Below are 26422 nucleotides of genomic sequence, written 5' to 3'. Positions count from 1 at the left end.
TGGATAAAAAATTATTTATTTTAACATAGAACCTCTTTACTGACATCTAAGCAAAACATAAAAGTTCCCATCACTTTGTTTCATTTTTCTTCGCCGTTTTCTGGCGCTTCCTCTGCTGGGGCTGCCCCTATTACATCCACCTCGCCATATGCGCCCTGACCTGCGTCCGCTGTAGGCGGAGAGACCGCGGTTGATGGCGCTAAAAGCACGAAAAAACTGGTTAATTAAGTGTCTGACAACCTGGCCAAAGTTGTGTATATGTTTATTATAAATTACTGATTACACTAACTATAGACAATAAAGCAATTCGCTCCATGTTCGTGTCGGATGCTCAACGTGTCACGAGTTTCTATCGCAGAGGGTTGCTCACGCAATGCCAAACAGAGAAAGCATTCCTGAAAAGACTCTTTGGAACTTCTGCTTTATACCACAGCGAAAGCGTAGTTTCTTACCAGCGTTAGGGACAAGATCAAAACGAGTGTAGCAGATTTCGCGTCCATCCCCACCGACTATGTGCTTAAAATGATAGGATCCCACAAAGAGCGGTCTCCAAATTGAGAACGTTTCCGCATCTATTAACTATACTTTTTAGCAAATAACAGTAATTAAGCATTTTCGCACCATTTCACACTCTTGCATGCAAATTAACGTTATTATCCATGCTTGGGTCGGAAATCAGATTTGTGTCGGGTCTAATAACGGGGTCTCCTAGAGGTTTACTAGGGATAAAAATGGTGAAAAGATTAGCGAATTCTTCTACGTAATCATGTGCATCACTTTTTACTGTCGAAGTCTTACATGCAGTGAATACCATGAATATTAGAAAAGCGCGAGGCCCAGATAAGCTGGCAGCCGAAATTCTTAAACTTGATGGATTTGTTTGATGACATCTAGAACTCAAGGATAATACCACAATAATCGCTGACATCAACTTTTACAACACTACCAAAGAAAGGAAATGCTAAACAATGCCCAAACTACCGCACTATAAGCTTAATGCTTAATACAGTAAAAGTGAAACATTGCAGTGAAATTGGAATGACTAATAAAAAGAGGATACATGGGACATATTATGAGCTGAAAGAAATATCAAATACTTATAATGCAAGGGAAAATAAGTTGAAGAGGATCAGTGGAAGAGACATTCCTGGTTACCAAACTAGAAGAGAAAAATCAACCATTATCCTAGAATTATACTTGATTATTCCCCGTATAAAAAAACTGAGGAATATTTTTTGTATTTTTATTTACGAAGGTGAATTTAAAAAACGACCACAACACGTGGTACAAAATTTCATTAAAATAAATTACTACTGCAATTAAATAAGCTCCACCCTATTTTTTTGTAGACTATTTAGATTTTCTCTTCGTTTCATTGCAAATGACTGAGTTTTATCTAAGTTCGTCTATCTAATTTCTGCTCTTCTTGGGAGAATCTGTATTCGGTGTTTTCTTCCACGCCCATTAGGTTTAGATGCCTTTTAAATCAGCAATAGCCTGTCAGTAGACCTACCACAGACTCTCTTTTGTAATTTGAAGATTTAAATTTGACTTATGAATTTCTCAGATGACAAATTTTATCGGTTGATAGGTCAAACCGTCGGTGTAACTTATGACCATATTTAGAAAGAAAATGTGATGGTAGTTGTAAGTAACTACGTCTGTTATAATTGGGGAAAATTTAGTTTGTTCTCTAATCACTTTAGCAGCACAATAGGGGTATCACGTGGCTTTAACAAACCTTTGCAGAAAAAAAACAACAGAAAATGGAAAGCCTTGTTGGCTATGATTAAAGCCCGCTGCACAAGTTCAAGTGAGAGAAGCTACTTTAGCCATTTAAGTTAAGTTCAAAATAGACAGCCTTGATAATATTTTAACAGTTGCTGTCTTTAAAACGAAATACATTGCTGGACAAAAGACTGGCCCAAAGTATGGCCAATACTTTTTTTTTAATATCCGCTCGTACATGTTTGATGTCACCATACTTCCGCGTATAGTCGATGTTCATTCACATCGGCGTCAATAAGCGCGTCAAAACTAACAAATTACATTAATTTGACGCCTTAATTGGAGTATTAAATCATCTGACGAAGTAGATAACATTTAAAACATCCGGTATAATATAAAAAAGCATTACCCCCTCACTCTTTCACCATTTGAAAATCAAAATTTGCGACGTATATAAAAATTGGTCAAAGTATTGGCGAAACGTCAGTTCAACTGGAGCAATTTTGGCAGCAAATGGCGGTTGTCGTTCTGGTTTTGGCAGTTTTCTTGGTAAGATTTCACATCTTTACATTTTAAATAATATTTCAATTAGTTAATTACCGGTTTCGATGCGTTCCGATGGTACCAATTGTACCGAATAAGCAGCAAAAGAAAAAACACATATTTGAAACAAAGTAAAAACCAGCATGGCAAAGTTTCATCCCTTTGTAGATCAAATATAGCAACCTAAATTTACTAACTACTCATAACTTGCAATAATTCGTGTTGCAAAGAATAAACTGATATCTAGCAAAACATATGAACCCTCGTAAACTCCAGCAACAAAATTTTCGTTTATTTAACTATATTAAAATATATATTTTGGCCACACAAACCAGTGATGAATAAATTATTTTCTAGTTTGCAGATTAATAACAAAGTGAACAATACAGGGTGTAGTTTAACTTACGTATGTAATAATAAATATAAAATAATGCTAGAAAATATACATTATCATTCCTAATGGAATGAATTATTTTTTTAGAGCCTTTGCTATGCCCAACCACCCCAAGGCGGACTCCCTAACTTCGGGGCTGGCGGATCTGGCCAAGCCAGTACTGATTTGGGCGCGTCAGGCAAAACTGCTAGTTCTAGCGTAATAAAAGGTCACCAGCATGGGGCCAGTTGCGGAGGAAGACGGGGGCCACCACCAGCGGCCACCACCGCAGCCACTACCACCACTGCTGCTGCTGCCAGTTAGGGCGGTGTAAATCCATTTGGCAATAAAAATTTTTGGCATTTATTTTATGAGTTTTGGTTCTTCTTCCTCTGCTTTTACTGTTAATGGCCACGACTACATAAGGTCATTCGGCCAACTTACAAAAATTGATAAAGATTGTTCAAAATTCCTAAAGGATGTCTACGTAAGAGAAGGGTCTGGACCATTCCATCATCGTCCAGGTTTGTTAACATATTCTTAATTTGTTCACAACGCGAAAAACAGCCACACCCGCTTCCACCGCTGACCATCCGCTCCCATCCGGCCTTTAACCGGCATGAACGTCAAAAACAGCGGGCCAACAACGATTACGCACTTTAAAACCTTCACCAATTATTTAGAAAACAAAAACTACACTTTTGGAACCGAAAAAACAAGACGACTACAAAAATATGTTTTCAAAATAAATAAGAACTAAAAGTTCAGATTCAAAATCAAATGTTTGATAAAGACGCGGTGTTGTCGAAACAATTGTTATGCAAAAATATATAATTTCGTGAAAATCTGAACTCTTAGTTCTTATTTATTTTGATTAATGGATTTTCATCAAGTAAAAGCCACCCAGTTGAAGAAATGTTTTGTTTTATGCTTTCACAAAAATTTAAACTGCTTTTGCAGAAAGTATCCCAACCTTTCTCAATTTCATTTATTTTTTTTAATTTGGCTTATGGAATTTTATTATTATATCCCGAAAATTGCTTATTTCTTAATATAGATAAAACATTTTTAAATTCTGGCGCTACCACCATTCCGTCATGATTCGTAGATATTTGTAGTACATATTATATACTTCTTAAGTTTTAAATAATGCTAATAATAATAAAGTATCGAGGTTTGCAATACTGACTGTAATATTAGAGCATGGGATAATTTATAAATCAGAGCAATTTTATAAGAAATTATAAATGAGGTTATGTTAACTATAATTAAGACAAAAATTTATTTGGAGTTTTGGAAAGACATTTTTAATTTTTGCAATACTAAATGCTAATCTACTAAATACTATATCTTTCACTTTCACAGATAAATTTAAGGCTGTGTCTATCATCATATACACATATAGCACACATTTTTTTATAGATCTTAGGAATTTTTAAATACGAAGGTTGCATTGGATGCTTCTGGAATGTCGTGTGTGATTTAAAAATTCTCTGTTCATTACTGTCGACTGTTGATTGCTGTTGTTATGTTATTTTTAATGTTAATTTGTTTAAAGTTATTTTATATAAGGCAAAAATTAAATAAATTACTGGAGAACTAAAATGCATCAGGCCAAACATTAACTGGCAAATGAAATAGCTAAGCGACCAATGGTACAAACAATCTAATGCATGTCATCCTGCAGTTGCAAAAAAAAAACGATTCGTGCGTGAAGGATTTGAATAGTTCACGGACCGTATAATTAGATCTTGATGAGAATATATTCAACACGATGTGCAAACAGCGTTCAAATATGGTAGTGCACACGGGTAACTCAAATATTTGCTTATCAAATACCAATCCAGATTTGAAAATGAGAGTTCCTTTGAATGACATATATTTATATCATCATATTTTTTCTGTATAGATTTAAATGAAAAACATGTCTGGCTAGGTGTAATTAAAATACATGCCTTCTATTCACCAATATTTAAGTGAATATTTGAGACTCTCATCAATAATGTTCCCAGTATTATATTTTGTACGTGGTTGCATAAAATTGCATTTTCTACTTCGCCAATTAACTTTTTAAAAACGGCAACTACAGAACGTGACCTCTAATTAATCTAATTCTATAGTCACGCATAGCGGAACATTAAAAACAATATGCATGTTCCCAAATATAATTGTTGAAGTTTGTGTAGTACTGCTGCCATAAAATTTGACGTTCATTACAAGAAATAATAAAAAATTATTCTTTAGTTTACATTACATGAACCCGATTGGTACTGCTGGGATCGCGGCAAAAGTATTTAATCGCTAATCATCAAAGTGTAACAGTGGGCTAACTAACCTATTTTTTAGAATGACTACAAAGCCGGTGAACGTATCGGAAATTTATAAAAACGACAAGGATCTGAAGAAGACTGATGTGGAAGCCATATTCGATTGGGTATCCAAACAGCCCCACCTACCGGAAATATCCGGTACTAACATTTACTACAAATTATCCATAAGACGATGTCAAAACATTTTGTTTCAGAAATCCAAGCCATTTTGTTCCTGCAGAGTTGCTACTACAGCAACGAGCTGGCGAAAACAACAATCGACAACTACTTTACGGTGAAGACACTGTGTCCTGATATATTCGGCAACAGGAACCCAAACAACCCGAGCGTGAAACACGCCATGAATACGGTGTACGCCACTGGTGTTATACCCAACGGAAACCGGACAAATCAGGGACGCAAAACTTAGAATCTGCAGTTGTCAACCTAAACAACACGAAATTAAAAATAGTGAATCACCTGCCTCCATACTATTTCTAGGAAATAATGTGTTTTACATGGATAAGCCAACTAGTCAAAACCTATATATATATATATATATATATATATATATATATATATATATATATATATATATATATATATATATATATATATATATATATATTCATTATTATGTACACAAGAAATGTCTGGTCTCCTTTGGATATCATGATTGCCTAATGGCCACTTTGATTTGAAACAATGCCTTTTCAGGCTAATGACCGTCTTACCAAAGCTGACTCCCGAGGGTTACGCTACTGTTTTCATGAGGCTCATCGATTGTAACCCAGAAAATTATAATTTTGCCCACCAGATTAGGAATTTCGACATGGCCGTTTTGCTCTACCTTCACCAAAATGGGCCAGTGAAGGGCATGCATCTAGTTTTTGACATGCAGGGTGTGGTTTTTGGCCACCTGACCAGGCTCAGCATAGTTGTAATGAAAAAACTGCTTTATTATCTGCAAGTCAGGCCAACAATAGCGCTCATTTACCTTTCTTGTTTAAGTTAACGTTATTTTAGGAAGCAATGCCGATTCGCCTAAGGGGGCTGCATTATATAAACGCGGTGCCGTTCATCGACAAAGTCCTGGCCATGATGAAGCCGTTCATGAAGAAAGAATTGACCGAAGCTGTTAGTATTTCCTTAATTTAAAAAATGCTTATGTCGCCATCTGTTAGCGGAACTCTAAATGTCCACACCAAAATCCACAGGGTTTTTGTCTATGATCCACGCGAAAGCAAGATAATACCCACTCTTTGTTAATTTGAAATTAATTTTTCAGTTACACGTGCACGCAGAATCGATCGAATCCTTTTACAAATTCGTACCTCAAAATTGTCTGCCTGAGGAGTACGGAGGAGAGTGCGAACGCTTGGATATTTTACACGGCAAATAGTTTTTAATTAAATGTTTTTCCGTTGTGTAATTCTTTCAAATTTTCAGAAAACATAAAATGCGCAATCAACGATAACGTGTCATTTTTCGAATACGAGGAATCCCAAACGGTGGACGAAAAAAAAAGACCGGGCAAGCCTAAAAACGCCGGCGACTTCTTTGGAGTGGAAGGCACTTTCAAAAAGTTAGAAGTTGATTAATTAATACGCGGCCGGTAGCAAGATGTTTCGTTCTACTTGCCGTAATTTAAATAAATATGTGTTCCATGGTCTGTGACTTTTTTGTTGACGTAGCGCCTACCTTGTAGGCAACTGCGTATACAGGCGGCAATACAAAAATTGTTGAAATACGAAAACATCGGTCAAATTATAACAACTTTGAATGGTTTCCAAAGCAGGAATCGAATAATTGAGATGCTGGAATTTTGGCATTTGGCAAATTTTATTGATTTTCGAATTTTTCATCCATAGTTCGTTGGGAAAAACGTCGACAAAAACAAGACAGCTATACGTCACACTTTGCGTCATTGAGTGTGCGCTGTTGCCTCTCCTCGCAGTGCAAGTGATTCACTGTCAGTCGGTGGTGTATTAAATTTCATATGTTAAGTAGTGAAAAAATAGTAAAAACGACATGTTAATCAAAGAGTAGTGAGTATCGTTTAATATTTTGTGACCTCAGAGTGTTTTCCGCGTTTTTGGCACGAAATTTAAGTGAAGAATTGAGTCGAGGAGGGTTGCAAGTAACCCCTTTGGCTGGCGTGTCATAATTTGTCAATTTCAGCTAAAAGAATAGGGGAAACGGGATTTTTGTAACTGTTGGATACGATATTTATTTTGCTAGAATCGGCTTTAACTTAAATTGTTCTTAAAAATGTGTTTTTTTCGGGCATGTTTAGTGGTTAGACCTTGAATTTCCACATTGACCGGATTTTGGATGGGACTGGATTTTTTTGACATCTAATATCTTATCTTTTTGTTTTCCAGCCGAGTTACTTTGCCCCTAACGGTAGAAGAGGTAAGTGCATTTTTTTTTAGTTTTAGACAATGTTAACATGACACTGCCATTATTGTCTGACGAATTTTAGCTAAATATCTATAATTGACTTGTAATTGTCCAGCATAATGGTTAGCTACTTACGGTAACTGACCTTTGGGTTCAAAGTTTTTTTGTTGCGAAAATCAATCGTAAAAACCGTTTCACATGCAATGCTGTTTTTTTTAGAATATTATCAGTTCATGAATGCAACAGGGCTCCTTTATCGATTGGATCAATTAGATTCAATTGATACAATCTTCATTCCTTAACTATTTAATGAAATCTCAGATTCGTCAGCATTAAAAAAAAACTTCTGCAATGTTCTTTCACCCTTAACAAATTAGTATATATATGTTATAACAGAAGGAAGTAACAATGTAATAAATAAAGTTAAAATTTAATAATAGAGGTCGTATCGAATTAAGGAAATCACTTGGGAAATCAGATCTATAAATAGATTTATTAGAAAGAATGCTGTAGTGTTTGTAACGAATTTTATGAGTTTTATTACTGGAATAATTGACAATAGCTACAAGTTGAATTGTAAAAATAGGAAATTAATAAGCTTTTTAATTTTTTAAAAATCGTGATTTAAAGTTTTTACATTTAAATCATTAAGATATGCAAATGTGAACTGTACCCATAGAAACTAAAAGTAAAGTTTATATATAACAAAAAGTGAACATGGTGCCTACAAAGTTTTCTATTGATTCCAGTACCAAGTTGCTCAGCTCTTCAGCGTCGCTGAAGCGTCGAAAGACAACACAGGCGGTGGAGAGGGCATAGAGGTGCTCAAAAACGAGCCCTTCACAAACTATCCCCTCCTCGGGGGTAAATACAACACCGGCCAGTACACTTATAAGATTTACCATTTGGCGAGCAAAGTGCCCGCATTCATCAGGCTGTTGGCCCCCAAAGGCAGCCTCGAGATACACGAAGAAGCATGGAACGCTTACCCATACTGTAAAACTGTCATTACGGTAAATGGCATTTTATGGGGTTAAGTTTTGTGAACAGTGTGTGTCTTTAAAGATCGCCCGAAAATTTCGTTTAATTCATGGATTTAACACAGTCCCTCATATTTCTGTATATATTTGCTTCATGAAAATGTTTAAAAATTGTTAAAATTGAACCAAAATTACTGATATGCATTGGTTAATCGGCTATACTTTTCAGAATCCAGGTTATATGAAAGAAAAATTTAGGCTAGTTATAGAAACGTTGCACGCACCTGACCGAGGCTGTCTGAGCAATGTAAGTACTCACCTATTTTTCTTCTTTTTTGTTCTATGTGTCCGGCTATCTCATTCATCAAAACATGGTTGTGGGCAACGCGGTACAATAAACTATTAAACAAACAATGTAAATAATAGAATCCTGGATATATGAAGGAGAATTTTGTGATTTGCATCGAAAGTATGCACATAGGTGATACAGGGAAACAGGACAATGTGAGTAGTAACTTTGCGGAACCTTTCCATGAGGATAGAAACCTTCTAGAGCCTGTCTGTTAGTCCTATTCTTCACCTAGTGCACAGTGAAGCCCTTATAACAAACCTATCGCTAAAATGAATGCTTAATATGAATATGTTCATGGCTTTTGGTATGCCGTTTGATATTTTAACATCCGTGTGCTTTGACACTGTCAGTAGCCCCCGACGTTTTAGTTTTAACCGAACGTTTGATGCAACCTTTGCCCGAGTTTGCAAATGCTGTTGGTATTTTGAACTAAGATTTTAGCAATTTGTTGTACATTTGAACTACTTTCTTAAAACCATAGTTCCATATAAGTTAGGTGTGCGTTCAAGAGTTTATTGGTAATCATTTTTAATCGTTCGAAAATTAGAAGCCAACAAAACAAAGAATCTAGAGAAAAATTTTGAAAATTCACGAATCTATAGCAAACAAGGAAATCGTGAGAACTGCGTTATTTTGTACAACATTATTACACACACACACATTGGCATGGTTTTTGTCGCTTTCCGTTTTTTTTTTTAACTCTTATCAAGCACGTTAAAAGCCACGTTACTGATGTACGGTATTGTGTCAACGACGCAGGCGCATGAACTGTCGGCCGATAAGCTCAAGATGCGCGAGGTGGTGTTCATTGATATCGCAAACGATCCGGTAACAGCAGCAGACTACAAACCGGACGAAGACCCGACCAAATTCAAGTCCCAGAAGACGCAGAGGGGTCCCCTGGTCGGTCCCGACTGGAAGGACAATGTCGATCCCGTGATGACGTGTTATAAACTAGTCACTGTAGAATTTAAGTGGTTCGGGTTGCAGGTAAATTTATACGCTCAAGACCACCGCGATGTATTGATTGTATTTTTTGTTTACTTCTTCCAGTCCCGGGTGGAGAGCTTTATACAAAAATCTGAGAGGAGGCTATTTACAAACTTCCATAGGTAAGCGCGATTTTGATTAATGTTTTACATTCTGTTTGGGTCATATAGCTATTAGACAATATAGTAAGATAAAAACTGGTGCGCCTCAGGCGGCTATGACATTTTCTTAGAGCGAGGAATGATCTTTTGCGCGTGCGGCTAAATTTCGCACACTAATTTCGGCTTTACTTTGTTATTGTTTCTCTGCAGCGATCTCCACACACTTAACTCGACTTTTCCCGAACTTTTCACGGGATCTGGGCATATTGTGCGAAAATACTGCCTTAAAACACATTGACGTAGTGTTAGTGACTGTTTTCGTTGCTGGACGCCACTAGGTCTTATTGCTTGAAAGCAAGCTTTGAAATAACAGATCTTATTGGTTGAGGGGGACATTTTTCGATGGTGGCTTTTAAATTGCCTGTATTATCAGCATAGGCCTCTAGTCATTTCTAGTATACAGTTTAGATAAAAAGAATTGCTGTAACGTATCGATTTTGGGGTTATGTTTCGGGCAGTTAACATTAAATTGATACTAGCTTCGGGAAATGAGTTATTAGTGGCGATTATGTGAGCATAAAATGTGATGACGTAGATATTTTACGTATTTCTGACAAAAATAGGGAATAAAAATTGACGTTTTAAAAAGGCAAGTATAGTCTGTCTCAATCTTATCATTCTTTCAACAGACCCTCCCCACTAAAACTTTAACGATGTTATTACCTATTGTTATTGGGTAAAGCCATTAATAATAATAATAATAATAATAATAATAACAATTTATCGCCAATTCGTTTATAGAGGGTAATGTGAAAATTATTCTTTAAGGGATTTTAATGCCTTTATGAACAAAAAAAGTTTAGAAAAATGGATTCTAAGATATTTAAAAAAAAACGTGTTTTGTAAATAGCTTTCTAGCTGATTTTGTTTATTTATTTACTTTAGTTAAACGGTGTCCCAAACTTGTTAAATCCAGTGAGGTTCCGACAACATTCTAATATTTTTTTCAAAAAGTAAATGTGTGCCTACCGATTTTTTTTCGAGTTATCAACCAAAAATCCGACATGAAAAATTAAACATTTTTTTAAATAGCCCTTTTAGAGGTTTTTCGTAATCTTTTAGAGCTATAGAGGATTTAGAGGAGCTATTCAGTTTTCATTTTTACCTGGAGATATCAAAAATTCCCGGGAGACAAAAACCTCGCGTTTTTGGCGGCCTAATTCCGAAATCAGGGGCGTCCTCTGGTTTTGTGCCACAACAGTACCTAGATAGACAATTTGTTTACCCTTTATAAACGAAAATTTCCGCAATCCAGGCAAGTATTCTGTTGGATGGACCGCTGGCACGGCCTGACCATGGAAGACATCCGGGCGATAGAGGACAAAACCAAGGAGGAGCTGGAGGCGTTGCGTCAGAAGGGCGAAGTGCGGGGCATGAAGGCAGAGTCCGATTAAAATAACTAATTTAGCCAAAAACAAAACAAACAAAAAAAAAGAAAGCAACACTAACTCCGATAGCAAACTTTGTTGAATTCAGAGCGAGAGAGCAAATCTTAAAATTATCAAAAAAAAAACAAACATAATTTTAGGCTGTCGGTTTTCCGTTGGAAAGTATTTTTTTAAGTACAAAACGAGACTGGGAGTGGAGCGGGTTGGTGCGTTAAGGCTTGTTTCGGAAAAACTGTCGGTTTTTAGATGGGTTAGTCTTCCAAAATATCATCGGACGTTAGAATCGCGACCATATGTGGGCTTGTTTCCTTTAATTCTTATTTATTCACGATAAAAGTGTTACTAGAAACTAGATAAGAATAAATGGTGCAGTTTGGCAACACCGCGCGGTAACGGTTCACTTAAGACATTTTTTTTCGTTTGACCGGGCGGTTTTGCTTATTTTATTTTCTGTCAAACACGGAAAGTGAGGTTAGGTGCGCTAAACGTCGATTCCATCGCATGTATTGTCTGAAAAAATAGGAATTAACGAACGGTTGAATCATAAGACAGTTAACCTAGCTATTGCTTTTATTTTGCGGCTTCATTGCTGTTTTTTATTCGCTTGTTTTTAATGCTGCGTTCTAAAAGAGTATCTGGACAGAATTTCTTTTTTATTGTTTAATATCAACTCAATCTCTGAGTTAAATTTAGTCGCTATTCATTGTTTTTTTTTTTTTTTGCTTTGCATTTTTACAAAGCTTGTGATGAAAAACTCACAGTCACAGATTCATCTTTCTAGGCGGTCAAAATACACCGATCAAACAGATCTACCTTCACTACATCTGGATGTAATTATTGTGTTGGGTAGTCAACATCTATGTACACTGTTTTTTCTCATAAATTTCTCTTTTAGTTTCTTTGATTCGGCTTTTTTCAATAAAGTATTGTTTGTCGTACCATTTCGTTTTGCATAGTTAAACCTAGTCCTAGCTATACTTTTAATGCAAACTAACTAAAACTAAAAGTTATTAAATAAAAACGTAATTATTTACTGCATCTAACTGCGAGCCTCTTTATCAAACATTTTAAAAATTTAAATATATTAAATTGCCATTGCCATACTATCACAATTAAAATCACTCAATTAAAAAGTTCATTTTACATATTGAACGGTTTCAAGGGACGAGAAAATGTTTTATTGGAAACCTGCCATTTCTATTCATTTAATGGCATAATGTAGCAAGGAAGTTCTTGAGTGTATGGTGTTAATTCAAATCCAATCCAAAATATTGAAATTCATATCTGTATAACGACGGCTTGACCAATGCGCATCCCATCTGCGCCTGTATATTCCAAGTGTGTCAAGCAGGGAGTTGGACAGACATATATGTCATTTCAGTCTTGTTGGCCTTATTTCCTCGAGAAATAACGATAAGTAGCATTTTCTTCAAGAAAGCGTAGGTTAATCATAATAGCTACTTGTTATAAACACTTTACTTTTCCACAGTTTACCAATATTACAAAAGCGCCTGCGCGGGTACTTAAACGTTGGTTTTATAACCTCACTTTTCGTGTTTTTTTTTTACTTACCTACATTCGGCCGGCCTTTCTTTTTCCAAACAGGCCTTAAATCGATACGCGAAAAATTGTTGCATTTATATTATAGTCGGACAACTCGGGACTTACTTTTCGCGCTCTCCTAAGTTACCAATAACGTATGGCTTTTGTAGGACGACCTGTTCGGCATATGGTTGCTTACCGAACCGCAAGATTGCCGAGAAAAATAATGAAAATTGCGCTTTCCTTTTATTTTTTTATTGTAGAAGTTTTACATTTACCATTTTACAAAATAAACCTTTGGATGTTGCACCGGTCTTCATTATTTTTCTTTTCGCCTCTTTCCTTCGGTTCAGTTGTTGAAATTTATAAACTGTGCTCGGTGAGGTTTTTAAAAGTGCCGATCGCAATTAGATCGTCGGGGGGGGTGACCTGCGCGCGCCTAGACGCAGTTTTAAAGCAGTCCTTGAAAAGAAATTCATCGAGAACATGTCAGTTTCGTAATTAGCTTAGCTTCGAAATTTCTCTGCTGCTTGTGCTGTCAAAGATGTTGACGTTCCTCCCAACCAAAACTTAATTTGATGAATTTGTTCTCAACGTAAATCTGACATTAACTTTTTTTTTAATGAGCTCTCGGATAAGGAACCATTTCGCCAAAGAAATCGACGTACGTCACGTCCACATGAAACTCTTATTGTATAATAATCTAAATGTGTAGACTAGGTCGTGGTAAAGTTAGATTTTTCGGGATCACATTATAGACAATATATACAGAGTCGAAACTTTTAGATATTAATCATGCAAATTGTCGAAAGAGTGTATGTTAAAACCTTTTGATATAGCAAAGGTTGGTTGGTAAATGGTTCCTTATATTCGTTCAGGAACGCGCTGGATAGGCAGCAAATAATTGTCAAATTTTCTTCTGCGTATCCAGGTGGCGCAATGGTCGACTGTTTTTTAAAATTTAGATGTACATTTTTCGAAGACGTCAATTCGATTTCCAATAAGTGGACGTAGGCTTAGAATTTCTTCGAGAAGAGTAAACCATATGTATATCCGTCTATAGAAAATGGAATTCGATAGAAATGGTTAACGTTTCTTGCTGGGTTTATTGTATATACCACCGATTAGAGTAGGTATAGTTAAGTATAATAATGGGATCATTTCTTTTTTGTTATTTATTTTCGATGACTCATTTGCGTGCGAGAACTTTCAAACGTTTCATTCATTCTGGCCGGGTAATTTTAGAAAAAAACGTAATTCCAGTTTTATGTAACAGAGTAAAAAAAAACAAGTGAATTGTACACAAAAAATGTTACTAAACAATAGAATAGTGACGTTACAGAGACGAGTTGTTTTTTTTGTTAGCCTGACCTCCCAAATCCTCTGTCAATTTAGAAAGACAGTATAGACAGACAGACAATATAGTTTATTCTCACTCTTAGTAATGACCCTAATGTATATCACACAAAAGTGTTAATTAAACCAATACTCTTTATTACATGAATGTACGACGGACGATATACAAGTTGTAAACGGCTCTGGTCAACATATGACATTGTGGGTGTTAGCCAAATGGCTGTTGAGTAACTGAGCGCTGCTAAAACCCTTGTTACACAGCTGGCACACGTTGGATTTTAGGTCGCTTCTACCCTGGTGCATTTTCATGTGCTGTTGCAGTCGATAGTTTTTGTGGCACTGATACATGCAGATACAGCATTTAAACCTCTTCTCTAGAAAAATGCGAACTCTAACTCTGTCCGCAAGAAAAAAAAAATACAATTAGATTACCACCGTGAAGTCTCATATGAACCTTCAACAGTTCCTTGGTTTTGAAAGTTTTATCACAACTCTGACACTTAAAGGGTCTCGCTTCTGAGTGGATCGATACATGAGAGGTTAGGTGACTACTTTGGGCAAACGACATCCCGCACTCTGTACACAGGAATGGTCTTTCCCCTAAATGCCAAAGGGGATTAGACACCAATGGAATGGCCAATTACAATGTATCTGAGGGAGACCCCGCAAGTCAACCTAATAATTTACACAGAATGTGACCTGCCTATGGCTCTATAAACAATTAAGCCCTTGCCAGGTCTCTATCAATTTCTGTGTACCTCTGTGCTTTTGCATATGAAGTGTCAGTTCTGATTTCCTGCAGAATTGTTTCTGGCAAATTTCACACTTCTCAGGACGGCCCGTGTGTTGTTTCAGGTGCACCCTTAGAGTAGCTGAACTTGACAATCCCTGAAACCAAGAAGTTAATTTCATTTTTTTATTGTTATAATTGAAACAGCACTTGCCTTGCCACAAATCTTGCAAATAAAAGTTTTTTCTTTAGTATGAGTTCTCTCGTGATTTAAGCAGTCTGATTTGCGAGCAAAACCTCTCTGACACATTACACATTTGAATGGATGTTTGCCCAAGTGGCCTTTAATGTGCATCTGCAATTTGTATGCAGTCCTACACAAACAAGAGCCAAGAAAAAACTTGTGAATAATTATTTAGGCTTAATTTTCTTACGTGTAGGATTTCTGACAAAACTGGCAGGTCAAACTCTCAATTTGCTTTGTTTCCAATCTACAGCAGATACTTTCCTGAGCACCTGCACTAAAACAGAGACTATTAAAATGGCATGATTAAAAATGAAGAGTGTTACCTAAAATCTTTACTGTCTTCAAAATTGGGATCTTCATTTTCGTTATCTGCTTCTTTTTCGCTCTTATTAGATGCTTTGTCGACACTGCACAAATGTAAAGTCAGCAATTCAGGAATCTCAAAATGTTTTGTGCAAACCCTACACGTATATCGACCATGCATCTTGATGTGATCTTCAAAAGTGTGTAATTTTCTAAATCTCTTGGAACAGTTGAGACACTCAAAAGGTTTAGTGTTTTCATGGGCAGCTAAATGTACAGTTAGCAATTCTTGGGAAATAAATTTTTTATTGCATAGGTTACATTTGTACTTCAAATCTAAAAAGAAACTTCTACTTACAGAACTCTCAAGGGACAAGAAATACCTGCATGAGCCCTCAAATGATCTAGAAAATGATTGCTTGACAAGTTTCTTTTACAAAAACTGCAAAACACATAATTATTGTGATTTTCAAGATGAGTTTGTAAATCCTCATAGAATAAATTACACCTTGAACACCACAGATTTCTTTTATCTCTGCAAAGAAAGGGCTAACAAAATACAATTAGAATAGTCTAAACCTACATGTGCTTATGTTTCATATGCAAAGACAAGTTTCTGATATTAACACCAACGAAACTACAAAGAATGCAGTTGGTGTTCTGGTTACATTGCTTTCGATAATTTGCTATTGCTTGTTCAACATCTTTTGTTGGAACTTTTATTAACTTTTGTTTCCTCTGAGAAAGAAGTATTAAAGGCTCATCATCATCCAACTCTGAAAACTCACTTTCATATTCAGGAAGATCGCTACCACTTAATTGATATTCTTTCATCTAAAAGAGATAACATTATATAAATTTTTAAAAAAATGATTTTGTAACCTGTTCTTTTTTGTATGCGCGCATACATTCTAAACTATTTTTCACTTGATCATAAAATTTGAGGAACGAGTTTAATTGCTCCGTGCAAACTTGGCATATGTTTTTTGCGTATCCTTCAAGTTCTACCTATAAATCAATTAAATTATTTACAAAATCATTCCCCTAAATTTACACTCGACCTCCAAGCGGAATAAAGTTCTAAAGTCGTTAAACATTTTGTGGTCTTCATTTAAGTGTTTAAGATTTTCACTTTCTTTAAGACACGCAAAACATAACATTTTCTGATTTTTATTGAATCCCTTGTTCATTATGCTATATGATAACTCAAAAAACCACAAAACGTTAGGGACAAAGCATTGCCTAGTTTATTGGTTATTCTTCTTCTTACTTTTTTTGGCCATTATTAGCATGGATCAATGTTAGCGGCTCATTTGTTGAGACCTCAAAGGATGCTTTCTTAAGGAAACATCCCATCATCTCACACGAATCCCTATAGATAAAAAAAAGAGTAAGTAGCTATTTAGCACGTTACGATTTTAAATAAGTGTCCGTTTGACATCAGTCTTCTTTGGTGTAATTAAAAATAGTCCAATTATATTTCGCTTTATCTCTGCCTCGGAATAATTTGAATATAAAATTTCTGTCAATCCGCTGCCGCTTGTTTTTTATTGAATCTCCCGCCGTTTTTGCAATGAACATGAGAATAGTGTGCCCGTTTATTTTTTTATAGTGTATTTTAAGGCGTTTTCAATTCTCTTTTTTTGCAATATTTCCTTTTTCTTAAATCAAAGTTTAAGATGTCTGAAGGGGGCACGTCAAACGGTGTGTGTTTAGTGGAGGATGAGGATATGGCACTTTACAAAAAAGATGCCCTTAATGTTGTAACCTTTAATTATAGTGAGTAGAATGGCATATTTGAAATGGGTTTGTCATGATGTTTGTTATCTTATAGTTTACGATTTAAAGACGCCAAACGACGTTACCTTTAAACCTGAAATGGCTCATCAAATATTTGGAGAAAGGTATTAGTTCATTTTCGGATTATTTCAATTTCTAAGCTCTATTCTCCTTTAAACAGCGAGTCCATATTCGGATACCAGTCCTTGTCAATAACTTTAAACTATCTCCACAATTCATGTAAATGTTACGTTGATATAAAAACATCCCGTAAAGTAAAAAACAACAATATTAAAGCTGATAACATCCTCGACACTCTTGGAAAGTGGCTCCCGACGAATTTTACAGTTAGCCCGGAAGTTTTTTCAGAGTGGTACTCCATCGAAGATCACGAGAAGATGTATGGCAATGTTTTAGAAAAATTCCAAGATCAAGAAAGGAGTATGCGTAAAAGTGTTTGTTTAGTTTAATATGCCAGAATTTTTGCGTTTTAGTGCACAGGTTTGGCATGGAGAATGTTTTGGCCACTTACAAGATCACGGAGAATGAAATAGTAGATCCGTCTTTTAAAGAATTTCACAGCAGGTTCGAAACTTTCATAGTTTGGTTTATTGATGCTGCCAGCTTTATCGATTTGGATGACGACAAGTGGTTGATCTACTATGTGTAAGGTTTCATTTTAACTTGATTGATTACTAAATAACTTTACTTACATTTTTTTAATTTCTTGTACCAGGTGGCCAATTAAGGACGCTGGCACTATCTGGTAGTAAAACATCAACGAAAAAACTTATATCTAAAGTGGTAAAAATAAAATGCTGGGAATTATTTTTAAGTTTCCAAAATTGCCCTCATGGGGCATAATTGGATTCTTAAAATTTAAATCCCATTTTTTTTAGAAATAATCTTATAGTACAGCTAGAGAAAATGGATATAGTTCTACATCTGAGATGAATTCATTTTTTTTTTGTTAAATTATTTTTGCTCTATCTCTTAAAAGAAATTGGTGGGGGTGTTTGAACATTTTCGGAAATATATGTTAATAACAGTTCAGAATGACTGAACCAGCACATTTTGTCAGACTTAGGCTTGTTGAAAAGGCTCTTTACGTCTTTTTCCAAATCACTAAATAAAATTTATTTCCTCAATAACCTTAGACGAAACGTTATCACTTTTTTGCAACAAAAGATAGCCAAGTAAGTGTCTAACACGCTAGTGTAAACCGCAGTTCGATAATGTCGAAATGATGTTGCATCATTGGTAATGTTGTCAGTATACCTGCCATTATAAAATCCAAATTTTTAGAAGTATCTAGCAAAACGGATTTACTTTAAATTATACAGGGGAAGAGTTGTATCGCTCTAACTAGCAGAGCATGTGCAGGGTGTTTCAAAAATCAGATTTTGTATGAGAGCAGTAGAAACACGGTTTATTGTGTTTTTAAATAACACACCCTGTATATTCTTCATTTTCGAATTCTAGGAAAGAAGCCAAGTTTGTTCAAGTGTTAGTATAGATTGAGGGGAAGACCAAAAACTATTCTACAAAAAAGAATAAAATTTAATACGGTGTTTATTTTAGTTGGTTATCTGATATGTAATAATGTTTCTCAAAAAACACGATTTAATCTAAAAATTAAAAAATCTTTAATCATAAGTTTTTCATCCCAAGTCTTTACGATAAATTCTTTTCGAGTTAGGCCGATTTCCAATTGTGTAATTTATAGTTTAGTTTGTTTATTATATTAATATTTATTTAGATACTTAGAAACTCTACTCTGAGAATCCATAAGCGAATTTTTTCTTAATTCTGCAAGAAATTTGAAAATAACCCATTTATCAATGGATAATTAGAAACTGTTATTAGGTACGAAGAATTCGAGCACCCCGTATCGAAGAAAACCATCCGTTCCCCAATCGGTTTTTGCACCGTTTATCGATTTTTCGCGTATCCCAACGGGATAAGAGCCAGAATCAGCCAATTTTTCATATTGCCTTCGCATCAGAGACGGGGCATCGGAACGAAACTGTACCAAACAGTAGTAAAAGTGTTAAGGAGCATGGACGAAGTGGTAGACGTAACTGTTGAGGAACCCACTTTGGCGTTTCAAAAAATTCGCGATCTGGATGACTGCCTAATGGTCCACAAGGAGTTACAACGTTTGAAAAAGGAATTTTCCATGTTCCGTCCTAAGCAACTGATGGAACTGGGCAGAAGTTTGAAAATCGGCAGGAAACAGTGCGAGAGGGTATACGACGTTTTGGGGTGTTGTTACATGATCGAAAAGGGACCCTCTCACCACGAGAAGTTTTTGCAAGAAATCAAACAGAGGTTGACTGACGAGGTTAAGGTAAATAGGTGCTGTACTGTAAGCAAAAATTGTGGACTTTTTTCAAAAGTTAGGCCTAATAATAATTGACCTAAAAATTTAAATAAGGGAAACAACTTAAAAAAAAGGATTCGCCGCGCACTACACGTGCTTTGAAGTCAGTCCAAAATTTTTGATCACACTTGCATCTAGCAGTTTATTTTAAAGTTCTTTCAGGTTTTTTATACTATTTTTTTTTACTTTAGAAAGACAGTAAACCCGGAAAACGTTTTTGTAACAAGGAAAGGTTGAGCCTGGCACTGCATATGGACAGGACGCCTGAAGTTGAGATGGAATTTAAAAAACACTTGGAAGATATTGAGCCTTCTGTGAAATATCTGCTCAAACGATTAGGGAAGGAAGCCGCTTCTGACTGATCCCGTTTTGTTCTCCATCTTTCTGATTAATTTTCATTTAAAAAAAAAATATTTATTGTGTCTTTGATGTCTTAAAAAAAAAGAATACTGGTTCATAAAGAGATTTATAATTTATAAACTTGTATATCTCCCTTAGGCCCTAATTTAATTTTTTTTCGGCGCGGCCTTCGCAGACCTTCGTTTAATAATTTTGTTGACTCTCGCGATTTCAGCCAGCGTTCGGTTTATGTACATCATCTGGTCTTCTACATTGTCCTTTTTGATCTGGACAGCGTGCTTTTTCGATAAGGCCATGTGCGTGTATATGTTCCATATGGAATTCTTCACCTAGGTAAGTTTGAAAAAAACATTAGGGGTTTGTGCGGGTTGGAAATGGATGTTCACGCGAACATTACTTTGAGATTCTTCCCGAAATCGTTTTAAAAACGACCCGCGTTTAAAAGAATTCTGAATTTAGGCACTTAACCTAAAACTAATTTTTAGCGCCTCTCCGATAGAGCGTATCATATTTGATTTTTTTTTAAGTCTATTTCACAAACCTGTAGAGCAACAAAACCCCATTAGGGCAAAATGACTATGGAGTGACCCAATGAATAAATTAAATTAATTGATTTCATATAACTTTTTTCTCTGCAGTATTTTGCCAAAATACGTCTAAACCTCTTAGGGAAAATAGTTAAGTGAGTGGATATCGCGCTGAGTGGCTGAAATGTAGAGGCATGCGCGGAAAATCATAACTTTCTCTACGAAAATAATGCCGGCTGCGGCGCATTAATTTTTACCGTAGAAGGACCAATATTTGTTCTACCAAGTGAACTAGCTGTATGGTTTTACCTATTGTTATGACTAATGAAATTCTGGAGCTTATGGAGCGAAATGATCCACACCATCATCAGAAGTAAGATACGAGAAGCCAAAGAAAAAGAACAATGCCAAGAAATAGAACACTACCAAAATCAATACGATAACTTCAATGTATACCGCAAAATAAAAGAAGTTGCTGAAAAAATCACAAATAACAAATACAATAAGATAATAGATCAGGATGGTAATTTGTCATCAGCAAAGATCGAATGAAAAAAATACTTGAAAGAACTATTCCACAGCATCAGAGCAAAGCAAGAACTTATCATTGAAATCGACTCAGGAACTGAAATACTCCCAGACGAATTTTCTTCAGCCATCCAATAAGTGAAGGATGGGAAAGCACCAGGTCTAGATGAAGTGCCGTCAAACCTGCTTAAGCTACTTGAGAAGGACCAAATCAAAACAGTTACAAGAATTTTCAACTCCATTCCAGGAGTAATACCGGACAAATGGCTAAAATCTGAATTTATAATTTCCAAAGAAATCCCGCGCGAAGATCTGTGGCGACTACCGTACTATTAGCCTGATGAGTCATTTGTTGAAACTATTTCTAAAGGTCATTCATAACAGGAACTATCGAATATGCGAAGAACAAATAGCGCCAAATCAGTTTGGATTTGTGAAAGCCATAGGCCTTATTCAGTGTGCAAGTTTTATTTCAAAAATGTAGGGACGTGAGCTGTGATATTTTTGCATGTCTAATGGACTATAGGAAAGCGTTTGACCGTGTTAGACATCACCTAATGATAGATGCCCTGAAGGAAACCGGTATGGACGGAAAAAAAGGTTGAGATTTTGCGAGGTGTTAGACAGGGATGTATCATTCCACCCCTGATCTTCAGTCCTTATTCGGATGGCACCTTTAGAGGAGCACTAAAAGATATAGATGAAGGTGTCTCTATAAATGGTCTCAAACTTAATAACCTGCGATACGCAGTTGATACACTAGTATTCGCGGATACAATAGCAAAAGCTAATGGACAAAGGTACAGAGAAGAACTTGATATAAACACTGGTAAAACCAAACTTGTGATAATAGTAATAAATACATAAATGGAGCAAATCTATACATAAACCAAACAAGAATCCAGTCTCACAACTACCTGGGAACTCTAATTAATCGTGGGGCAATTCTCAACAGATCCGGTGCAGAATTCGAAAGGCTAAAAGTGCTTTCTTAGTCACGGGTCAAGTAATCAAAAGCCCCAACCTTTCATTGGAAATAAAGAAAAACTCCTAAAGTGTTACCTTTACTCGGTTTTTCTGTATAGTGTGGAGACATGGCCTTTGAATGCTGAATGTTACTAATGAAGAAGTGTTACGGAGAATTAAAACTTCCATGGAAATGGTCAACATCGTCAAATGCTGAAAACTTCAATTCCTGGGTCACATCAGGAGAAACAAAATAAGATATGAATTACTCTAGTGTATCCTTCAGGGAACAATTCCAGGAAGAGCGCCAGGACGCAAGAGACTCTCTTGGCTGGCCAATCTTCGAGCATGGTTTGGCAAATCTTCCACACAACTGTTCCGCATTGCAACCGACAAAATTATCATAGCCCAGAATAATGGCCAACGTGCGTAACGAACAGACATCCTAAGAAGAAGCAGAAATGAGAATGGTGTACCAAAGGTGCACCATTATCTACATATAGAGAGCCTTTTTTTTAAGCATACAAAAACCAAGTATAAAAAGCATAATATTCTCGGTCATTTGAGGAACTGTCATCTCCACTTGAGGTTATAATTAACGAGTCTCGGACCCTTAGTAGGGATAAAAAAATTTATTGCACCAATTTACCTAATTAAGCGGAACTGGACGTAATTCCACATTTTATTACTCTACATCGTTTTGAAATAGCCTATAAATTAAGTTTGGAGATATTGCGCCCTTGAAATTTTTCAATATTCCGCAATTATTGAAAATTTAATTTCATTATCTTTTTTAAAAATGATGCAATTTTAACACTACCATATCGATGTCTCGCATATGTTTCACCGCGTTATTTTTAATTTCTGTAACCAACGATTCCGAGTTCAGCGCCTCTATGTTCGCGTTCTCGAAACGGGCTTGTAAACTAGCAATTTCGTTATTCAGTCCCATTATGACGAAGCTCTTCTCTTCGATCATTTTCATCTGCAAGGTGTAATAGTCCAATCAAAAAAAAAAAAAAAAAAAAAAACTAAAAAAAAGCATGCATTTAGAGAAGCGTTACCATATTCATTTTGCAGTTTTTCAAAACGTCAAACCTAGTTCGTTCTATGGTATCCAGCAGCGCTCTCGCTTCGGATAAAGCCCTGTATCGCGATAGAATGCCGTCAATATTGACAAATTCATCACAGTTTTCTACTACCTTTAGCAAATAATCCTAAACAAATTTATATTATCAAGAACAACCGGTAGATAATTGTGGTAGTTATACTCAAACATAAACAGGACAAGATCACTACTAAGATCCACTCCCAACATGGTCTCTCTCACTCTTATGCTACTATTATTCATTTATCTTTATTGCTATTGCTTTTTTAAATTTCCCGTTTGACCTGGGTAACAATATTTCTGTATCCATGCTCCCCTATTATCTTATCCTGTTTATGTTTCGCATCCATACTGGGTAAATTTTGTAGCTCTTCATCTGCTTATCCATCCGCCTCCTGGTCGCTTCCATCACCACACATTCTCTTTCCAACTTGTTAATCTCATTTTGCCTTTCGTCCGCTAATTTTTGATCTTCTTCCATTTTCCTTTTAGCTCTCGCTCGTTTCTCGGAATTATCTCTAACGAACTGCGCAATTGGTCAACGTTAGAATTATTTTGTAAACTAAACTGGCAACCTCGCTAAATGCCACAAAGTTTTCCCTCAGCTCGTTCTCCTTCACCGCCAGATCTCGCCACTGCTCCTTTAGAACTTTGACAGCTCTGTCCCGCACTTTTCGAGTTTGCTTGAGCCGTTGCTCAGTCTTCGTTAGATGCATGTTGAGATTGGTTCGATTTCTTTTCGCGTTAGCTTCCGCGTATCTGACCGAACCGCTCAAACACATTCTTTAAAGATTTTATAACATAGATAATAGACAAGTACACCTTGATTTACCGATTTCATGTACAAATTATTTCGGTAGTAAATATTTTACTGGAAACTTACTCAGCCTGTTTGCAAATTTGCTTCGACGCGATATTTTCTAGGACATTCTTCTCGGGTGCATATTCCTGCGGCGCTTGGTACCTGGTCGCGACTTTGCCGCTCGTTTGGAAAACAGTTATCAAGGAATCTTTTCTGGGCAACGCTCGATGAGACTGAATATAATCCATTGTCGAAACGGTTTAATTTGAATTTATATTGGCGAAAATAACCCTCGCATGCCCAGTACAACCCAAATTTTGATCAGATATTCAATTAAAACATTTATTTAAGCTGTAGACAAGTGTCAATCAATAAAATATACTGGGTGGTCATGATATATCTAAGCAATACCAAACTTCTGGCCATTACTACCATAACATACTTCCCAATGTGGGTCTAGAGATCCAAAGCCACTCGCCCACACCAGTTAAAAACCAAAGACTTATCCTAAACAATGAGTTATGAGTATAAACCAGCAGCCAACATAAATATACATTTATGAACGATTTGGCCCTTATGCTTGTGGTAGGATTTTCCATAATTTGGTTCATTCAATCGCGTTGTACGTTTGAAAATGCCAAAGCTGTGCGATTTCACCAAAAGGTGAAGCTTACCTCTGAAAACCGATCATGACATAATTGGTTATTCCACACACTAAATGTGCAAAAACATTTTTAATAATGTTTAACGAATATTTCGTGGCCACAAAAATCTCAAAGCTCCCTTTGAGAGACCAACAATTTCACGCCCGGAAATGTCAATTGTCTTTGAATCTTATGTCTGTGGTTTTAGCAAACAAAGAAACGATTATTATCTAATATTCTTGAAAACTCCTTAATTGGAAACTAAAATTCCCACCTTATGCCATCATTGACACGTTAGGCTCCATGGAATTTTTCAATTCCTTCTCCTCTTTTTCTCTCGCAATTTTGTTGATCATCTCGTATTCGCCGACGGCTTGTTTGATAACAAACAATTGCTGTTCGACATTTCCCGCGTGGACAGCATCGACGTTTTTTCTGTCGCAAATTTCCAAATACATTTTTTCGCAAATCTCTTTGATGGCGACCTGAAAAATTTAACCTTTGTCGCGCCATTTTAAATTTGATCGAAGTGTGCTACCAGTTCCGACATTTTATCTGTGGTCATCCCCATGACAAAGTGATGCAACCTACCCCACTTGCGAGTTACGAACTGCGCCATCTCGTGTCGTTCTTCCAGAGTTGTAATCTTATTGAGTATTGTGTTAATGTTGTTGATGTAAGAGTCTGTAATTTGTTTCTAGAATATTATAATATAGAAATTACAAGCAAAAAATGTAAATTGGGGTTGGGTTGACTTACCTTCGAAACAGTAAAATATCAATTGAATTACTTCTTAAATGCATGCATGTATAAGATTATTAAACAACACTCATACCTACCAAATTTGATTTAGCTTTCTCTAATTTGATCATGTCTCTTTGCTGAATGGCGTTTAACTCGTGCTTAGCGGTTAATAAAGCCTCAAACCTAAAAAGAGGTTTTAAAAATCCGCAGTTCACAAAATACAAAAAAATAACTATACCGCTGCAGAAGATCGGTAACATTTTGCATCGAAGGTTCGTATTCAACAACGCGGGCCAAAAAATTCTCGTAAATTTTGTACGAAGCAATATTTTTATCCATCGCCGTTTTTACTCGAGCAATTTCTTCACATTTTTGCCGTAATTCTTTAATCTTCAAATCCCTCTCATTTCGCAATCGATTTTGTTCCACGATTTTGTTTTTCGCTCGCTCTTTTTTCTCCTTGTTTTCCTGTATAAACTGGAAAAAAATAGTTTTCCGTAGGTACAGCAAATTTACCTTCAACCACATACGTACCTGGCTAAATCTAATAAAATTCTGCCTAAGGTTGTTTTCTTTCTCGTTTAAATCTTCCCACTGTTCATCTAAGGATCTTCGTTTTTCTTGCGCTGTTTTGCGAGTTTGGTTTAATTTATTCATCGTTTTATCGAGACGCTGCTGAGCGAGATAGTGGGTGATTTCTACGCTCCGATCGATTGCATCTCCGCTGTCTGGTTTCCTTTCGAATATAATTGTTATAACAAAAAAAAATTATAACGAGATTAATACCTCAAAGTATTGGTCTGTGCCTTGGAGGCGAAGTGTTCACCGGTATATTCGTGGTTGATACGCTTGGGAAAGTGTATTTTCTCGTAGGACGGCTTTATAACTCTCGATTCCATTTTAATAAACACAAATTAATGTTTTGTCAATAAAACGTTTGTCTCTAGGTAACAACAATATTTAACATTTATATTTATAGTCGTCTATAACGTTCGTCTTGGACATCTTCAAAATTCTATTTTCTTAATATAAACCGCACAAAGTAATTCTAATAATGACACCGAAAGATCGAATAAAGCATTTTTTGACGTCATCAGAAGGAAAGAGAAGCCATCAATGATCCAACCTAGAATTTCTTCTGTGGTTAAGTGAAACACAATTGTGTCAAAACGAGCG

The 26422-nt window shown here is 36.0% G+C and overlaps 6 protein-coding genes across 11 annotated transcripts; 3 read left to right on the top strand and 3 right to left on the bottom strand.

Moving 5' to 3' along the window:
• Positions 1 to 4775: 4775 nt before the first annotated feature.
• On the top strand, positions 4776 to 6625 carry LOC132705891 (alpha-tocopherol transfer protein-like). The gene is made up of 7 exons (XM_060676837.1): positions 4776 to 4934; positions 4991 to 5112; positions 5169 to 5325; positions 5671 to 5923; positions 5980 to 6090; positions 6242 to 6347; positions 6403 to 6625. The coding sequence occupies exons 2-7, from the start codon at positions 4992 to 4994 to the stop codon at positions 6552 to 6554; spliced, it is 900 nt and encodes a 299-aa protein (XP_060532820.1). The 5' UTR covers positions 4776 to 4934; position 4991; the 3' UTR covers positions 6555 to 6625.
• A 120-nt stretch (positions 6626 to 6745) lies between these two features.
• On the top strand, positions 6746 to 11919 carry LOC132705892 (phosphatidylinositol transfer protein alpha isoform). Of its 2 annotated transcripts, none has more exons than XM_060676840.1 (7): positions 6746 to 7001; positions 7338 to 7368; positions 8106 to 8369; positions 8763 to 8840; positions 9448 to 9678; positions 9742 to 9800; positions 11095 to 11919. In XM_060676840.1, the coding sequence occupies exons 1-7, from the start codon at positions 6985 to 6987 to the stop codon at positions 11231 to 11233; spliced, it is 819 nt and encodes a 272-aa protein (XP_060532823.1). In that variant the 5' UTR covers positions 6746 to 6984; the 3' UTR covers positions 11234 to 11919. The 2 variants fall into 2 exon arrangements, with proteins under 2 accessions (XP_060532823.1, XP_060532822.1); XM_060676839.1 differs by lacking the exon at positions 8763 to 8840 and adding an exon at positions 8566 to 8643 and having other exon boundaries at positions 6750 to 7001.
• Positions 11920 to 14171: 2252 nt separating this feature from the next.
• On the bottom strand, positions 14172 to 16655 carry LOC132705889 (gastrula zinc finger protein XlCGF57.1-like). Of its 3 annotated transcripts, XM_060676835.1 has the most exons (11): positions 16467 to 16655; positions 16288 to 16413; positions 15989 to 16239; positions 15789 to 15940; positions 15568 to 15741; positions 15426 to 15509; positions 15290 to 15371; positions 15070 to 15229; positions 14884 to 15013; positions 14558 to 14725; positions 14172 to 14499 (listed from the first exon to the last, which is right to left on the bottom strand). In XM_060676835.1, exons 1-11 carry the CDS (start codon positions 16593 to 16595, stop codon positions 14312 to 14314), a joined length of 1644 nt encoding a protein of 547 aa, XP_060532818.1. In that variant the 5' UTR covers positions 16596 to 16655; the 3' UTR covers positions 14172 to 14311. The 3 variants fall into 3 exon arrangements, with proteins under 3 accessions (XP_060532818.1, XP_060532817.1, XP_060532819.1); XM_060676834.1 differs by having other exon boundaries at positions 14182 to 14499; positions 15290 to 15376; positions 15426 to 15741; XM_060676836.1 differs by lacking the exon at positions 16467 to 16655 and having other exon boundaries at positions 14188 to 14499; positions 15290 to 15376; positions 15426 to 15741; ... (1 more) ...; positions 16194 to 16239; positions 16288 to 16332.
• A 262-nt stretch (positions 16656 to 16917) lies between these two features.
• On the top strand, positions 16918 to 20049 carry LOC132706717 (histone acetyltransferase type B catalytic subunit). The gene is made up of 6 exons (XM_060678200.1): positions 16918 to 17184; positions 17240 to 17309; positions 17366 to 17625; positions 17679 to 17850; positions 19051 to 19534; positions 19759 to 20049. Exons 1-6 carry the CDS (start codon positions 17085 to 17087, stop codon positions 19927 to 19929), a joined length of 1257 nt encoding a protein of 418 aa, XP_060534183.1. The 5' UTR covers positions 16918 to 17084; the 3' UTR covers positions 19930 to 20049.
• LOC132706718 (coiled-coil domain-containing protein 42-like) lies at positions 20021 to 24111 on the bottom strand. 2 transcript variants are annotated; one of them, XM_060678202.1, is made up of 6 exons: positions 23940 to 24111; positions 23632 to 23839; positions 23409 to 23582; positions 23013 to 23165; positions 22769 to 22933; positions 20021 to 20256 (listed from the first exon to the last, which is right to left on the bottom strand). In XM_060678202.1, exons 1-6 carry the CDS (start codon positions 24104 to 24106, stop codon positions 20074 to 20076), a joined length of 1050 nt encoding a protein of 349 aa, XP_060534185.1. In that variant the 5' UTR covers positions 24107 to 24111; the 3' UTR covers positions 20021 to 20073. The 2 variants fall into 2 exon arrangements, with proteins under 2 accessions (XP_060534185.1, XP_060534186.1); XM_060678203.1 differs by lacking the exon at positions 23013 to 23165.
• Positions 20225 to 26314, bottom strand: LOC132706719 (coiled-coil domain-containing protein 42 homolog). Of its 2 annotated transcripts, none has more exons than XM_060678204.1 (7): positions 26033 to 26314; positions 25781 to 25982; positions 25485 to 25723; positions 25342 to 25429; positions 25041 to 25199; positions 24777 to 24987; positions 20225 to 22393 (listed from the first exon to the last, which is right to left on the bottom strand). In XM_060678204.1, the coding sequence occupies exons 1-6, from the start codon at positions 26143 to 26145 to the stop codon at positions 24778 to 24780; spliced, it is 1011 nt and encodes a 336-aa protein (XP_060534187.1). In that variant the 5' UTR covers positions 26146 to 26314; the 3' UTR covers positions 20225 to 22393; position 24777. The 2 variants fall into 2 exon arrangements, with proteins under 2 accessions (XP_060534187.1, XP_060534188.1); XM_060678205.1 differs by lacking the exon at positions 20225 to 22393 and adding an exon at positions 24408 to 24534.
• Between the last annotated feature and the right edge of the window lie 108 nt (positions 26315 to 26422).

The sequence above is a fragment of the Cylas formicarius genome, unplaced genomic scaffold (assembly GCF_029955315.1).
Source record: "Cylas formicarius isolate icCylForm1 unplaced genomic scaffold, icCylForm1.1 PGA_scaffold_8__14_contigs__length_24414737, whole genome shotgun sequence".
Taxonomy (NCBI): domain Eukaryota; kingdom Metazoa; phylum Arthropoda; class Insecta; order Coleoptera; family Brentidae; genus Cylas; species Cylas formicarius.
Note: the sequence above shows the minus strand (reverse complement) of the source record. Positions and strands in the feature narration are given on the sequence as shown.

What these genes read in the sequence shown, in the direction of transcription:
- LOC132705889 (XM_060676834.1), bottom strand. Translation starts at nt 16,595, where the DNA reads ATGAACAAGGGATTCAATAAAAATCAGAAAATGTTATGTTTTGCGTGT. An exon ending in GCGCATACAAAAAAGAACAG is followed by an intron (nt 16,240 to 16,287) that starts GTTACAAAATCA and finishes TATCTCTTTTAG; the next exon opens with ATGAAAGAATATCAATTAAG. An exon ending in TCATTTGAGGGCTCATGCAG is followed by an intron (nt 15,742 to 15,788) that starts GTATTTCTTGTC and finishes GTTTCTTTTTAG; the next exon opens with ATTTGAAGTACAAATGTAAC.
- LOC132706717 (XM_060678200.1), top strand. Translation starts at nt 17,085, where the DNA reads ATGTCTGAAGGGGGCACGTCAAACGGTGTGTGTTTAGTGGAGGATGAG. An exon ending in TGTTGTAACCTTTAATTATA is followed by an intron (nt 17,185 to 17,239) that starts GTGAGTAGAATG and finishes GTTATCTTATAG; the next exon opens with TTTACGATTTAAAGACGCCA. An exon ending in AAGTGGTTGATCTACTATGT is followed by an intron (nt 17,851 to 19,050) that starts GTAAGGTTTCAT and finishes AACTGTTATTAG; the next exon opens with GTACGAAGAATTCGAGCACC.
- LOC132706719 (XM_060678204.1), bottom strand. Translation starts at nt 26,145, where the DNA reads ATGGAATCGAGAGTTATAAAGCCGTCCTACGAGAAAATACACTTTCCC. An exon ending in GCACAGACCAATACTTTGAG is followed by an intron (nt 25,983 to 26,032) that starts GTATTAATCTCG and finishes TATATTCGAAAG; the next exon opens with GAAACCAGACAGCGGAGATG. An exon ending in CAGATAAAATGTCGGAACTG is followed by an intron (nt 24,988 to 25,040) that starts GTAGCACACTTC and finishes TAAATTTTTCAG; the next exon opens with GTCGCCATCAAAGAGATTTG.
- LOC132705892 (XM_060676840.1), top strand. An exon ending in TGCCCCTAACGGTAGAAGAG is followed by an intron (nt 7,369 to 8,105) that starts GTAAGTGCATTT and finishes TATTGATTCCAG; the next exon opens with TACCAAGTTGCTCAGCTCTT. An exon ending in ATACAGGGAAACAGGACAAT is followed by an intron (nt 8,841 to 9,447) that starts GTGAGTAGTAAC and finishes TCAACGACGCAG; the next exon opens with GCGCATGAACTGTCGGCCGA.
- LOC132706718 (XM_060678202.1), bottom strand. Translation starts at nt 24,106, where the DNA reads ATGGATTATATTCAGTCTCATCGAGCGTTGCCCAGAAAAGATTCCTTG. An exon ending in CAAATTTGCAAACAGGCTGA is followed by an intron (nt 23,840 to 23,939) that starts GTAAGTTTCCAG and finishes AAATCTTTAAAG; the next exon opens with AATGTGTTTGAGCGGTTCGG. An exon ending in AGAGCTACAAAATTTACCCA is followed by an intron (nt 23,166 to 23,408) that starts GTATGGATGCGA and finishes AAATTTGTTTAG; the next exon opens with GATTATTTGCTAAAGGTAGT.
- LOC132705891 (XM_060676837.1), top strand. Translation starts at nt 4,992, where the DNA reads ATGACTACAAAGCCGGTGAACGTATCGGAAATTTATAAAAACGACAAG. An exon ending in CCACCTACCGGAAATATCCG is followed by an intron (nt 5,113 to 5,168) that starts GTACTAACATTT and finishes ATTTTGTTTCAG; the next exon opens with AAATCCAAGCCATTTTGTTC. An exon ending in AAACACGCCATGAATACGGT is followed by an intron (nt 5,326 to 5,670) that starts GTACGCCACTGG and finishes ATGCCTTTTCAG; the next exon opens with GCTAATGACCGTCTTACCAA.